This window comes from Primulina huaijiensis, chromosome 9 (genome assembly GCF_012295235.1).
Source record: "Primulina huaijiensis isolate GDHJ02 chromosome 9, ASM1229523v2, whole genome shotgun sequence".
NCBI classification, from domain to species: domain Eukaryota; kingdom Viridiplantae; phylum Streptophyta; class Magnoliopsida; order Lamiales; family Gesneriaceae; genus Primulina; species Primulina huaijiensis.
This window is the reverse complement of record NC_133314.1, coordinates 13,619,504-13,632,055: the sequence shown is the minus strand read 5'-3', so window position 1 is coordinate 13,632,055 and position 12,552 is coordinate 13,619,504. Positions and strand designations below refer to the sequence as shown.

Here is a 12,552-nt window from a genome sequence, read left to right as displayed (position 1 = left end):
CCAAGAGACCTTGGAATGTATTTCATTTAAAGAAATATTATGCTTAACAGATGTATTTATTTGAAGGATGATATAATGAAAAGATCTAATTTCTCAGAGAAAAGTGTTATGTATGTTTCTTATATATTAGCCCGGGAGATACAAAGCCCCGGATAATCAAAAAGCCCAGGGCACTACACCCTGGCTCGGGGCACCACACCTCGACCATTCCCAAGTCCTGGGACATCCTTCCCGGCCCAAGGCTCTGCACCTTGGTTCTTAAAAAGCTCAAGGCACTACACCCTGGCTCGGGGCACCAAACCTTGACCATTCCCAAGTCTCGGGACATGCTCCACGGCCCAAGGCTCCGCACCTTGGTTCTTAAAAAGCCCAGGGCACTACACCCTGGCTCGAGGCACAACACCTCGACCGTTCCCAAGTCCCGGGACGTGCTCCCCAGCCCAGGATTTACACACCCTAGTTATTCATGAAAAACAAGTCTGTATCAGGATTTAAAGGATCTACACGTCGGGTGTTTATTGAAAGAATCTTTACTTGGGAGCATGTTTCATTATCTTGAGTGTTTATTAAAATGATCGGTTAATTCTTAACACTTAGAAATTTTTGGGCTTATTAATTGTGTTGGAAGACCGGATACTAAATATTGACCAAGATAATTATTGCAAGACATGTGATAAAGAATTGAAATTTCATTAATAAAAGCCCGGAGGCTGAAAATTACAAAGAAAAGTAAAACAAGTACAATCCTGATCTATATCTACATGATCGGGCTCTGGTTGCTCCTCTTCGGCTGGGGAATCTACTTTCTCTTCCTCGCCCTCCTTCGGAAGCAGTGCAATAGCCCGTCTGAAATCAGGAAAATTCTCCCTATCTTCAGGAAGGAGCCCAGCTTCTTCAAATTGTTCTGGCATCTGTCAAAAGCGGTCTTGAAGAAGGGATAAGCCTTGTCTATCACAGCCGCTTTGAATTCAGGAGATTGGAAAAAGGAAGCCTGCCACTTCTCTTTGTTGTATTCAACCAGACCCAGGGCGTTTTTCAGCTTTCTCTGCCCGTGATTGTTGTACTTCTACCTGCTCGGAGAGGGAATGGTTCCTCGACTCCAAGACAGATATGGTACCTCTCAAGTTCTCCTCCCGGATAGAGCTTTCATTAAAGTCATCCTTGGCTTTGTCCAGGGCAGAGCACAAGCCGGTCACTTCCTCCTCGTAAGTGGCTCGAGCCCGGGACAATTCCTCTTGCAATTTTTCTTGAGTATCTTGGAATTTCCGGGCTCGATTGGTTGAAATGGTGGCAGTAGCAGCAACCTCCTCGAAAGCCGAGATCATCAGTTGAGCAGCCTGTGTAAAAGCAGATCAGTAGAAGATAAAAAATAATAAAGCAAGAAAGACGAGTAGAAAAGCTTACCGCCAGGAGTTTATTTGAGCCCTCGAAAATTTTGGCAGCAGGCCGGGAAGTCTTCAAACAAGCATCCTCGAGATGAGTACGGAGCTGTTTAAAGATCTTGATTCCTGCTGATGAGGACCTCTCCTCAAAAATGTTAATCGGGGGAGGTTGCTCGGTGAGGAGGGGTTGTTCAAAATTGAGATACCCTTGGATGGGCTCTTCGGTGTGTTGTTGGCGGGGAGGGGTATTCGACTGGTTGGCCTGAGGAGAGTCCTGACCTCTCTCCTGGGTATGCTCGACCAGGATCAGTTCTGGGCTTGTGACAGCCTTGCGTTTCCTTTGGCGAAGGGGGGCTTGATCTTCAGGGTCCTCCCGGGAGTCAGTCACTTCTCCCCCTGGTTTAGTATTAACCCGGGCCAAGTTTTTTGCCCGGGCCGCCGCCTCTTCAGCTGCTTTTTTCTTCTTTTCAGCCGCAGCTTTTCGAGCTGCCAGTTTTTTCTCCTTGGCAATCCTTTCCTCTTCTCACTTCTTGAGAAAAGCCTCTTGCATCTTGGAGGTATATGCATAAAAAAGAAGAAGAAAAAAGTGGAGATGATTAGTAAAGATTACAAAGTACAGATAAAGGATAAATTGTGAAGACATGAATAAAGAAAATTACCGGGTTGAGGGTCCGAGCCAGCCACCTCATCAATTACCCGATCTATTGGGTCTCCAGCCCGGACACTCAACCCATAGGCAACCAAGTTCTCCTGGGAGATAAGGGAGGAGGAAGAGTATTTTTGACCCTCCACCAGGTCTTGGCTTCGGATGTAGAATTCCTCGAATTTATAAGCTCGGGGAAGGACAGGTTGAGAAGGAAGAGAGGGGAGAAACCCTGTCAGTCAGGAGAGAGGGGCCGGAAGTTGAATAAAGAAGTATCTTCCTTTCCATCCTTTCTGGGAAGAAGGGATGTCATCAAGGAACCGGGCGTTAAGCCGGGCAGAAAGTGAAAAGGCATTATCACCTAGCCTATAGATAAAATAGTAGTGAAGAATGAGGGGGTTGATAACAAGGTTGTACATGTGAAAGAAGACATAGGCCGAGGCCATAATCCAAAAAGAATTGGGATGAAATTGATTGATAGGGACACCGAAGAATTTGGCGACCTCGATGTAAAAGGAAGAGATGGGGAAACGAAGACCATTTCTGATTTGGTCCCGGAAGAAAGTAAGATACCCGAGAGGAGAGCTATCTGCCCGATCGGAGGGTCCGGGTATAATAATAGGAAAGGTAGTGGGAATAGCCCTAGAGTTCGGAATTCCTCGTCCGCCCCAGAGCGCATAGTGCTGCTCATTGAGGAGAACCAAGGAACTCTCGGGGCCTCAGTAGGAGAAGAAACTCGGGCTTTGCTCTTACCTTTGTCCTTTTTAAGGACCCGTGAAGTGCTGGAAGAAGAGAGTTTAGTGTGTTGGGTCTTTGGTTTTTTGGAGAATTGGATAGGGAGGCGACGACGAGGAGGAGAAGGGGAAGAATCGGAACGCATCGCGGTGGACTCATAACCAGATGAGCCTCGCGCATTGGCTCCTGAGGTTGAAGAAGTGGAATTAGACATGATTTAAGAGAAGCACTTACGATTTGGGGAGCAGACACGGTGGAGAATCGCCGGAAATGGAGAATTTTGCACGTCGGAGCTTCGAGAAAAAATTTTGCAAGGGCTTCGCCGAGAGTTTGAATTTGCAAGTGATTTTGTGAAAATAGGTGAGTTACTATATATAAGAGGAGGGAGTTAATCTCCACCGTTGATCTAAATTAATCGGACGGTCCGGATGGCTCTTGGAAGTTGTGCGGGTAGGCGAAAAGACGCGTGCAGATATCGAGGTGTCAGATTTATCGGATTCTTGGGATATGAATCGATTCTTTCGGCGGTTTAAATTCTCAAGCATGCGTCATAATGACACCCCTTGGACTGCCCCTAGAATACTAAACGACAAAATGTCCAAAACCCGGGTAATATTACAACCTGGCATATCATTCCATCTTTGGAAATATTTGAAGCCCCCGATGTTCTTACACATTCTGAATCATTAAATGATTCTGAAACCTTTGAATTCTCAAGCACTTACATATTTTCTCTCAAATATTGCTTGTGTTCATTAAAAAGCCTGCTGACTTAAGCATCGGAGTGGCCACGTCGGATATCCCTCTGACGCCCATTCACGAGGCAGGTGATTGTTACAGCCATTCTTTCACTCAAATTCCCCAAGCATTATAAATTATTGATTTAACCCGTTGGAGCTCCTTACCTGGCTCATCTATTTCAACGAGTTCACATCAAGAAAAGTTAACCAAGAAGCCACAGAAGCGATGCACAAAGCTAATAATCCAGATGGATAAAATGGTTTGTTGAGACATTGTATCAAGCAGTTAGTGGACACTGCTGGACAGAGATATCACAAGTTCTTCATTCACGATGAAGCAGCCATTTTCTTCTCCCACCTTGACCAAGTAAGTCTTTGGATGTTAAAAATCAGAAAAAGAAAAACATAGACAGGAAAGATTTTTGTTTTAACAACAATCCTTCTCCAGAATGCAAACAACAAAACATTTGTTATCTGAACAATTTTACCTGTACCTGTAGAAAGAGGCGGCTTTGCATCTAGCACAAAAGGAAGGAAGGGAGAAACCATACATGAATGTGGAAGTTGAGAGGTACGTAAAAAACTGATTGATGGGTGCGAGAAGAGGGAAAATATATAGAATTTTGACGTAGAATAGTTATCTTGTGAGACTGGTTAACGTATTTTTATTTGTGAGACGAGTTAACCTTATCGATATTCATAATAAAAAGTAATATTTTTTCATGGATTATCCAAATAAGAGATCCGTCTCACAAAATACGACCCATGAGATCGCCTCACACAAGTTTTTGTTTTTGATGTATATTTTTTTAAAAATATATATTTCTTCTTTTAGATAATGATAAATAATATACAAATATTTACATAAATGTTATTAACAAACGATATTTTTTCAGGAAAATGATATAGAATTTTGATGTCAATCAATGTTGATTTAACTGTTAAATCCAATTTTTTGATAATATTTTAACATTTTTCTCAAAAACAAAATAGACTTCTAAATACGGATTTATAATCTAAATCCAATATAAATTCTAAATCTAAATATCTTTTTAATTTAACCAAACATAACTAAATGAAGCATGCAATACATGTACAAGATTGTGCTAGTTTTTATGTCAATGAAACCTACAAATTTTACTTTTACGGTGCATATTGATTAAACTTTAGACTAACACAATAATTTACAAATCATATTAGTCAAGCATGATACGATCTTTTATAACAAAGTCGTCCGAAAAAAATTTGAATAATAAAAAAAATCAAATTTCTTATAAATAATCAAACAATTAACTAGTCAAGCCGGGCTAGTTTGTGCTTGTTTTACTTAAGGCGCATCCAAACACTAGTTAGTCAATTTAATCAACAGCGAAGGTGGTCAGGGCAAATTGCATCATCGTCACCTTCTTCATTTTCGCAAGCTGCCACCGCCGAACGCCACCCACGGTCGCGTCATCAAATCTTTAGCCGATCTCTCCGTGCGTAGACAATTTTAATCGACCGTGCTAGGATCTCTTCAGAAAAACTGTGCGTGCGCTAAGAAAATTAAGCGGTGTCTCATTGCATTTGGGAGCAGAACCGTAGCCTCGCGACGGGCAGCATGCCATGGTGGGTACGGGGAAACCTCATACCTCTCAGGCTCTGCTTTCTAGTTTTCCCTTCCTTTTTTTTTTTCTAAATTAATTGTTTTGACGATCTGCGCTAGACATACAAGATTCAATTTTATTGGGTTTGGTGATGAATCTTTAGTCGCATGAAATAATCTTAAGGTGAAACACCTTTTTAATATTGTTATTGTTTTTTTATCCATCTAGCTTACCTACTCTTTTGTTGATGGTGTTTCACTGATTTACGTTCACAGCTTAACAAAAACAAATTGCCACGTTATCTATAGTATCATAATTCAATTATGGCCAGATTGAGCTACGACTGCTCGGATACCATTGTTGGAATTTTGGGAACACATAAAAAATATTGAATCGGGTTTTCGATGTACCTATTCGTAGCTGAATACTGAAATTTGCTTGGATCTGGAAACTCGTCTGCAAATCTTTCTTGACCTATTCGATAGATTGCTACTAGAACGATCAGTATCAACCCACACCTTAAACCACTAAGATAATGTTTGCAAATGCTTATTTTAAGTTCTTCCAAGCTTTTACTCAATGTAATGTTAGAAAGTTGGTCGTAGAAGCTGGGAACCAATTAAAATAAGTTCTTATAAACATTACTTAGGTGATATTTCAAGAGAACAAACAGAAACCATGAACGAGGCAATGTTGGTGTTGTGTTGTATTATTTTGTGTGTTCTTGACTGACAGGACTGTCTTTTTATAAGTACCCCTCAAATATGGATGTATATTAGGTCAGGCCATAATTCTGATCCATGTACACTTACATTGTTGATGGTCAGAAAGATTCCATTTTTTTATTAAGCTGATTTTTGAGTTTTCAATTTTGTTATTTGAAATTGTTTCCCTTGGAAGTGGGAGCGCATTCTCTCCTCCATTTCAACATCTTTCAAACCATATATTTATGAATTTCGTAGTTTTTAAACTTTTGTTTGTGTTATTTATTTGAAAATATATTAATATGGGGAATAATTTCAGGTGATTATAATGATGGAGAATTGCTGTTTTCGTTTGCTCCAGTAAAAGTGGGAGGGATTAGAGATGTCAGAAGGTGAATCCCTTGACTGGACCCAATTTGAGGGTGATCCATCAGTTCGCCAAGTTAGTGTGAATGGGGTTTGCATGAGAACTAACATTGTCGAAGCAAAGCTTGATGAGGGAAATATCCAGGAGGCTGAATCTGCATTGCGAGATGGATTATCACTCAATTTTGAGGTTGGTCTCATAAAGTAAATGCCCCTAATTTCACACTACTCTGAATTACTCTGTTTTTTTTTTTTTTACCATGGCTTTTAAGATCTAATCTTCATGTAATCGATTTATTTCTACTTTCTTTGTTGTTATCTTGTGAGCATCATTACTGATCGTGAACATAAGGATGCATTTTTGCGTTGTTCATAGAATTTCTGATCATTTATGAGTTTGTGCACTGAGTATTACAGTGAAAGGTGTTTGTGTCAGTAACTCAGTATCATTATTTGATTTCTCATCTTAGTGGATATTCTTGAGCACAACTTTACTGTTTTTTTATGACTGGATTGAAGGTACGTGTCAAAAATGACACTTTATCAAATTATTTTCAGGAAGCAAGAGCTCTTCTCGGAAAGTTAGAGTATCAACGAGGAAATGTTGAAGGTGCCCTACGAGTTTTCGATGGCATTGATCTTCAGGCAGCCATACAACGAATGCAACATTCATTTAGTGATAAACAACCCTCCAAAAAAAGCCGCTCCCGCAATGAAGCAGTATGTGCTGTCCCTCAGCATGCTACAAATGTTGTGCTTGAAGCCATATATTTGAAAGCCAAGTCTCTTCAGAAGCTGGGAAAGTTAACAGGTATAATTCTGTAAACAATTTGGAAAGTACGATTATAATGAACATTCATTTCAATCCTATCCCTGCACCTTTTTCTTCGAACAGAATTAGCCACACAAAAAAAATTATTGCAAATTTGTGATATGTAATAACTTCTTCTGGATTTTTTAAGAGGCTGCTCAAGAATGCAAAAGTGTGCTTGATGCGGTTGAAAAGATATTTGATAATGGTATACCCGATGTGATGGTAGAGGATAAGCTGCAAGACACTGTTAGTCATGCTATTGAACTACTCCCTGAGTTATGGAAACAAGCTGGCTGTTATTCCGAAGCAATATCTGCATACCGCAGAGCCCTTCTTGGTCAATGGAACCTTGACAATGAGTGCTGTGCAAGAATTCAAAAAGCATTTGCACTTCTCTTGTTGTATGGTGGGGTAGAAGCCAACCGACCTAGTTTAGCTGTACAGGTTGATGGTTCTTATGTACCTAAAAACAATCTTGAGGAGGCCATTTTGCTTTTGATGATTCTTATGAGGAAGTTCTACCTCGGAAATACCAATTGGGATCCATCTGTTATGGAGCACCTTAGTTTTGCTCTGTCGCTCTGCAGCCGAACTTCTGTTTTGGCAAAGCAACTTGAAGAGATCATGCCCGGAGTAGTACATCGTAATGACAGATGGAAAGCCTTGGCACTGTCTTTTAGTGGGGATGGACTGAATAAATCTGCCTTAGATTTGCTTAGGAAGTCTCTGCACCAGCACGAAGATCCTGATGATATTATGTCATTATTACTGGCTGCCAAAATTTGTAGTGAGGATGTATTGCTTGCTTCAGAAGGAATGAAATATGCAGAGAGAGTAATTGAAAATTCTCGTGAATCAAAAGCACATTTAAAAGGTGTGGGCCTTCGTCTGTTAGGCCTCTGCTTGGGAAAGCAAGCGAAAATTTCTTCGTCAGATTTAGAGAGATCTCGTTTTCAATCGGAAAGTCTGAAATCATTGGAAAGTGCATTAGCCCTAGAGCACGGAAATGCAGATCTGATATTTGACTTAGGAGTTCAATATGCTGAGCACCGGAATCTAGATGCAGCTTTGCGATATGCGGAGCAGTATATTGATGCAACCGGAGGATCAACGATAAGAGGTTGGAGACTGCTCGCATTAGTTTTATCTGCTCAGCAACGTTTTTCTGAGGCTGAAGTGGTTATAGATGCGGCATTAGATGAAACCGCAAAGTGGGATCAAGGACCACTGCTCAGGATGAAAGCAAAGCTCAAAATATCTCAGTTACGACACATGGATGCTATTGAGACTTACCGTTATCTTCTTGCTTTGGTCCAAGCCCAAAGAAAATCCTATGGTTCTCTCGGAAGTGCACCTCAGGTTAAATTCTGATTCCCCTGACTTGGACTGTTAGCTATGGAGTTTTTGTTTATTTCTGTGTGTTTCATGAACTGCTTCAAGGAAAAGCAAGAGACCTTGATTTCAGTGATAAATCTTATTGTTAACTATATCATTTGAATTTTTTAACTTGGTGCCATAATCATTACCTTATGTGTTAAAGGTGGAGGATGATAAAATTAATGAATATGAAGTGTGGCATGGACTAGCAAAATTATACTCTAGCCTATCTCATTGGAAGGATGCAGAGATATGCTTGCAAAAAGCTAGGGCTCTGAAAGAATATTCAGCTGAAATCCTACACACTGAAGGTAAGCACTCAATCTTCTTAGCATTTAATGAACACTGAAGATCTCTATTCACTTTCACGAGTAGTAGATTCAATTTCGTCTGTTTCTATTTCAAGTTTTACAAACTCCTTGCCAGTGCATGCAAGTACTGGTTTTCCTCTGGAATACATTGGTAGGAAGGTTGACTGCTCTCCCTGTTAAAAATTGCCATCTTAGCATTTAGTTGCTGCTAAGCATTTCCAGAGCTTAAGATAAACATCTAGTGGCTACTGTTTATGGTAAATCAGGAAGCAATCAGAGGAGAATGGAGTGTATAGGGGGTGAAGAGGGAGAATGAAAGTGAGGAAAGAGGAATTATTTTTAAGAATTGATGTTTGAATGTTCCTAAAGTGCTTGTTGATTTACCAAAAGATGATAAGTGAAGATGCTCTCTGATATGAAGGAAGCTGAATTTATTGGGCTGCTGGTAGACAAAGATTGCTGAAAAAATTAGAAGTTTATTTTGATATGCTTATGATTATAATTTACATGGATCCAGACAGGAATCCTTGTGCACAGTTCACTAATAATCTTTCTTCGCCTGCTCCACCAGAAATTACTACAGTACTAACACCGGACACGTATGGAAAGAGAGGAATATTTAGTTATAATTCTTTTCTATTTCTGGTAATCATCTAAGCTAGTACACTGTTATGGTCTTTGAAATTCGCATTTCCTTTTGCGAGGGCCGAGGACATCACCCTGAAGTATTTCAAGTATCATATACTGTCAGATTTATCACCTTACCTATTGAGCAACTTGAAAGATATTTTTTCTCTCGTTATATTATATTTCTATTTTTTTCCTTCATAATTCCTCTATCTGGTCCCAGGAGTTGCACTGGTCTATACCAGTCGATACAGGATGAGCACATTTAGTTCCTTAGCATTAAATAATGTATAAGCATTTGTCAGAAGTTTGTCAATGTAAGTTGACTGAGTCGGGGGATAAGCACACCGTCGTTGGCCTATTATTCGAGAAGAAATGATTGCCAAATTTTGACCAGTCTCAGTTTATGTTAGAGTCGGAAGTCCTAAAACTGCAGTACAAAATCATCAAAAGCAAAGTTAAAAGTGCAGGGAAATAAGGAGAAATTCTTTCGGGGATCCAGTTTCAAAATCAATATAATTAACAATTTACACCTATAATCAAGCTTGTACAACTTCCTAGTTGAAAAGGGGGAAGTCAGAGAAGCAAAGGTTAATTAAATATACAGTCGGCTGCATTACTAAGTGCCTGATTATCTACTAGGTTTATTTGTGCAAAAATACCTCGGGTTCTGAGAGAGGTAATTACACACAAAATTTATGCTAGGAATAACGATTAAAGTTTAAAAGATGGGAAGTAGCAACATTTCAATCTTACGGGAAAATTGTTTGTAAAACAAAGCAGAGTATGAATTTTTTTTTTTTTTTTTTGAAGAATCAGAGTATGTAATTTTATGAACCTAGGAATGTCTTTTATTTTCTCAGAAATCATTTGGGATTTGCCCTGTTAAAAAAGGAGTATTAGGATTTTCACTCTGTCAAATCCATTTTCCTTCTGAATTTAACATTATTTTACTTAAAAAGACAGAAAAGCCAAGTCCTTGAGTGCAGACAAATGATGTGTGGTGTCAAGAATATGTTATGAAGAAAAGCTGAGGTGCATTTTGCTAGTGTCATCATCGTGCTTGGACTATCTGAAATCCATAAAGAATTTTGTTATTACGAGGATTACACATTACCTGTTCAAGTGTGCCATGATATTTATGTATGATGCATTTTTTTTGTGAAGTATTTCATGCCTCTTGATCGCTGGCACATAAGCTTTGGTGAGACTTTAAAGATTAATGTTTGGAAGTGTTTGAACATTGAATGTATTGTGAACCGTTATATTTGGTTTGTTTTGCAACTTCACGTTGCTTATGGTCATAGATACCCTTCATATGAAATTTCGGTGTAATATGCCTTATTTTTTCTTGTGCTGCGTATTATACCAGGCCTAATGCATGAAAAACAAGGACACTTGGACGAAGCTTTGGCTGCTTACGTCAATGCCTTTTTACTGGAACCAATGTATGTGCCTTGCAAGATTTTAATAGGTGCCATTTTATCTAAAATGGGATCCAAGATGTTGCCGGTGGCTCGAAGTCTTCTTTCAGATGCATTAAGGATTGAACCTACCAATGCTATGGCTTGGTACTACTTAGGCAAGGTTCATAAAGATGATGGAAGGATCTCTGATGCGGTCGACTGTTTCCAGGCAGCTTCCATGCTCGAAGAATCTGTTCCAATGGAGAGTTTCAGTTCCCTTATTTGACTTTTACATTTAATCAAATCCGTATTCTTTGATTCGTTGTTGAAAACTTTCAGCGTTTTGAATCTGATGATATATGGACAGATTCTTTGAGCATGATTGTCATAGGTTTTTAGGGATATTTTACATTATGCAATTCCAAAATACTTTTCTCACAAGAATGTATAGCAATCCGTGATTTTGTTTCTGTTTCTGCAATTGTATCTTGTGATTCATCTCCAAGGAGTCAACAACTCACATGCCAATTGTAATCATATGTGATTACTATTCACAATTCCTAAAAATAAATTTCTCACAATAATATATCAAAATATTTAGTTTTCTTGAATCACCATTTGATGAAATTTTCTAGAATGGGATTATTGAAAGACAACCGATAATATATTTAATGAGTGAACAATATAATTAAATCGTTATACTTGAGATATTGTAGGATTAAAAATTTAAATAATAATATCATAATGATGAAGTATAATTTTAGTAAAATGACAGACATTTCATCCTGTCTTTTAATAGCCTAAGGTGCTTACAAAGAAAATCTTCAAAAGCATCAAGCAACAAAATTGATACCAAAATGTAGCATTTGGNATAAAGATGGTATTGATTCTTATAAAATAAAAACATGATTAATTGAGGCCATAAATATCATCAGGTAGTTGAAAAGCATCTACACACTTCAAATTCTCTACGCATGAGTACAAGGTTATTAATGTCTAGAGTACAAGGTCGATTAATGTCTTATTTGAAAGATAGTTTATATGACGAACGGTCTCATGTCTTATTCGTAAAGTGGGGTACTCGATATATATTTATCATAAAAAATAATATTTTTTATCTGAAAAATAATATTTTTTCATGAGTTTGATCGAGTCCTAGATCTGTCTCACAAATAGATTTGTTTTACAAAATTAACTCATTAATTGATAATCGTTTTTGTGTATTTGAAATAGTACCTCTATGAGCTGTATGCATTATAAATCTATTGATATAATGGTTCGAACATAGTTATAAGTTCAAAAAATGAACTACTTCGTCGAACTTGATTCTTTGGTTGGAACAAGATTTATTAAGAAAATATATGAGTTATGGAGCATGTAGCTCATTTGTTTTAATTTATATTATAAAAATATATAAACACGTTAATCACAAGAGCTATCACATTGGATTTAACAAAATTTGGTGGAATTTGAAATTGAAAATATCATTAAAAAATGGAAAGAACTTATCAAAAACCCCATATTTTTCTATCAATAAAAAAATATTTTCATATATGAAAAATTATAATAGTTTAAAAAATTAACGATTAAAATTAAAATGTTTTTTTTTATTTTCATTAAAATTGTTATTAAAATATAATATATTTGTGGAGCACCGATTAGCAAAAGATCCCTTCTGGGCAAGAAATAAAATATTTATTAAAATATAATATATTTGTGGAGCGCCAATTAGCTAAAGATACCTTCTGGCCGATCCTTGGCGACGCTTACAATCGATTTTGTCTGCATTATGGGGAGACTAATATAATATCATTGTCAGCCAAACTCCCATATAAATTATTGTTTACATTGAAAGAACTTA

General features: G+C 38.1%; 1 protein-coding gene across 8 annotated transcripts; it reads left to right on the top strand.

The window, feature by feature from the left end:
* Nucleotides 1-4,817: 4,817 nt before the first annotated feature.
* Nucleotides 4,818-11,161, top strand: LOC140984431 (protein NPG1). Of its 8 annotated transcripts, none has more exons than XM_073451845.1 (6): nt 4,818-5,108; nt 6,110-6,346; nt 6,676-6,967; nt 7,119-8,329; nt 8,511-8,658; nt 9,363-10,635. In XM_073451845.1, the coding sequence occupies exons 2-6, from the start codon at nt 6,173-6,175 to the stop codon at nt 9,380-9,382; spliced, it is 1,845 nt and encodes a 614-aa protein (XP_073307946.1). In that variant the 5' UTR covers nt 4,818-5,108; nt 6,110-6,172; the 3' UTR covers nt 9,383-10,635. The 8 variants fall into 8 exon arrangements, with proteins under 8 accessions (XP_073307946.1, XP_073307944.1, XP_073307941.1 ...); XM_073451843.1 differs by lacking the exon at nt 9,363-10,635 and adding an exon at nt 8,925-9,235; XM_073451840.1 differs by lacking the exon at nt 9,363-10,635 and adding an exon at nt 10,658-11,161 and having other exon boundaries at nt 4,820-5,108; nt 6,152-6,346.
* Nucleotides 11,162-12,552: the final 1,391 nt, after the last annotated feature.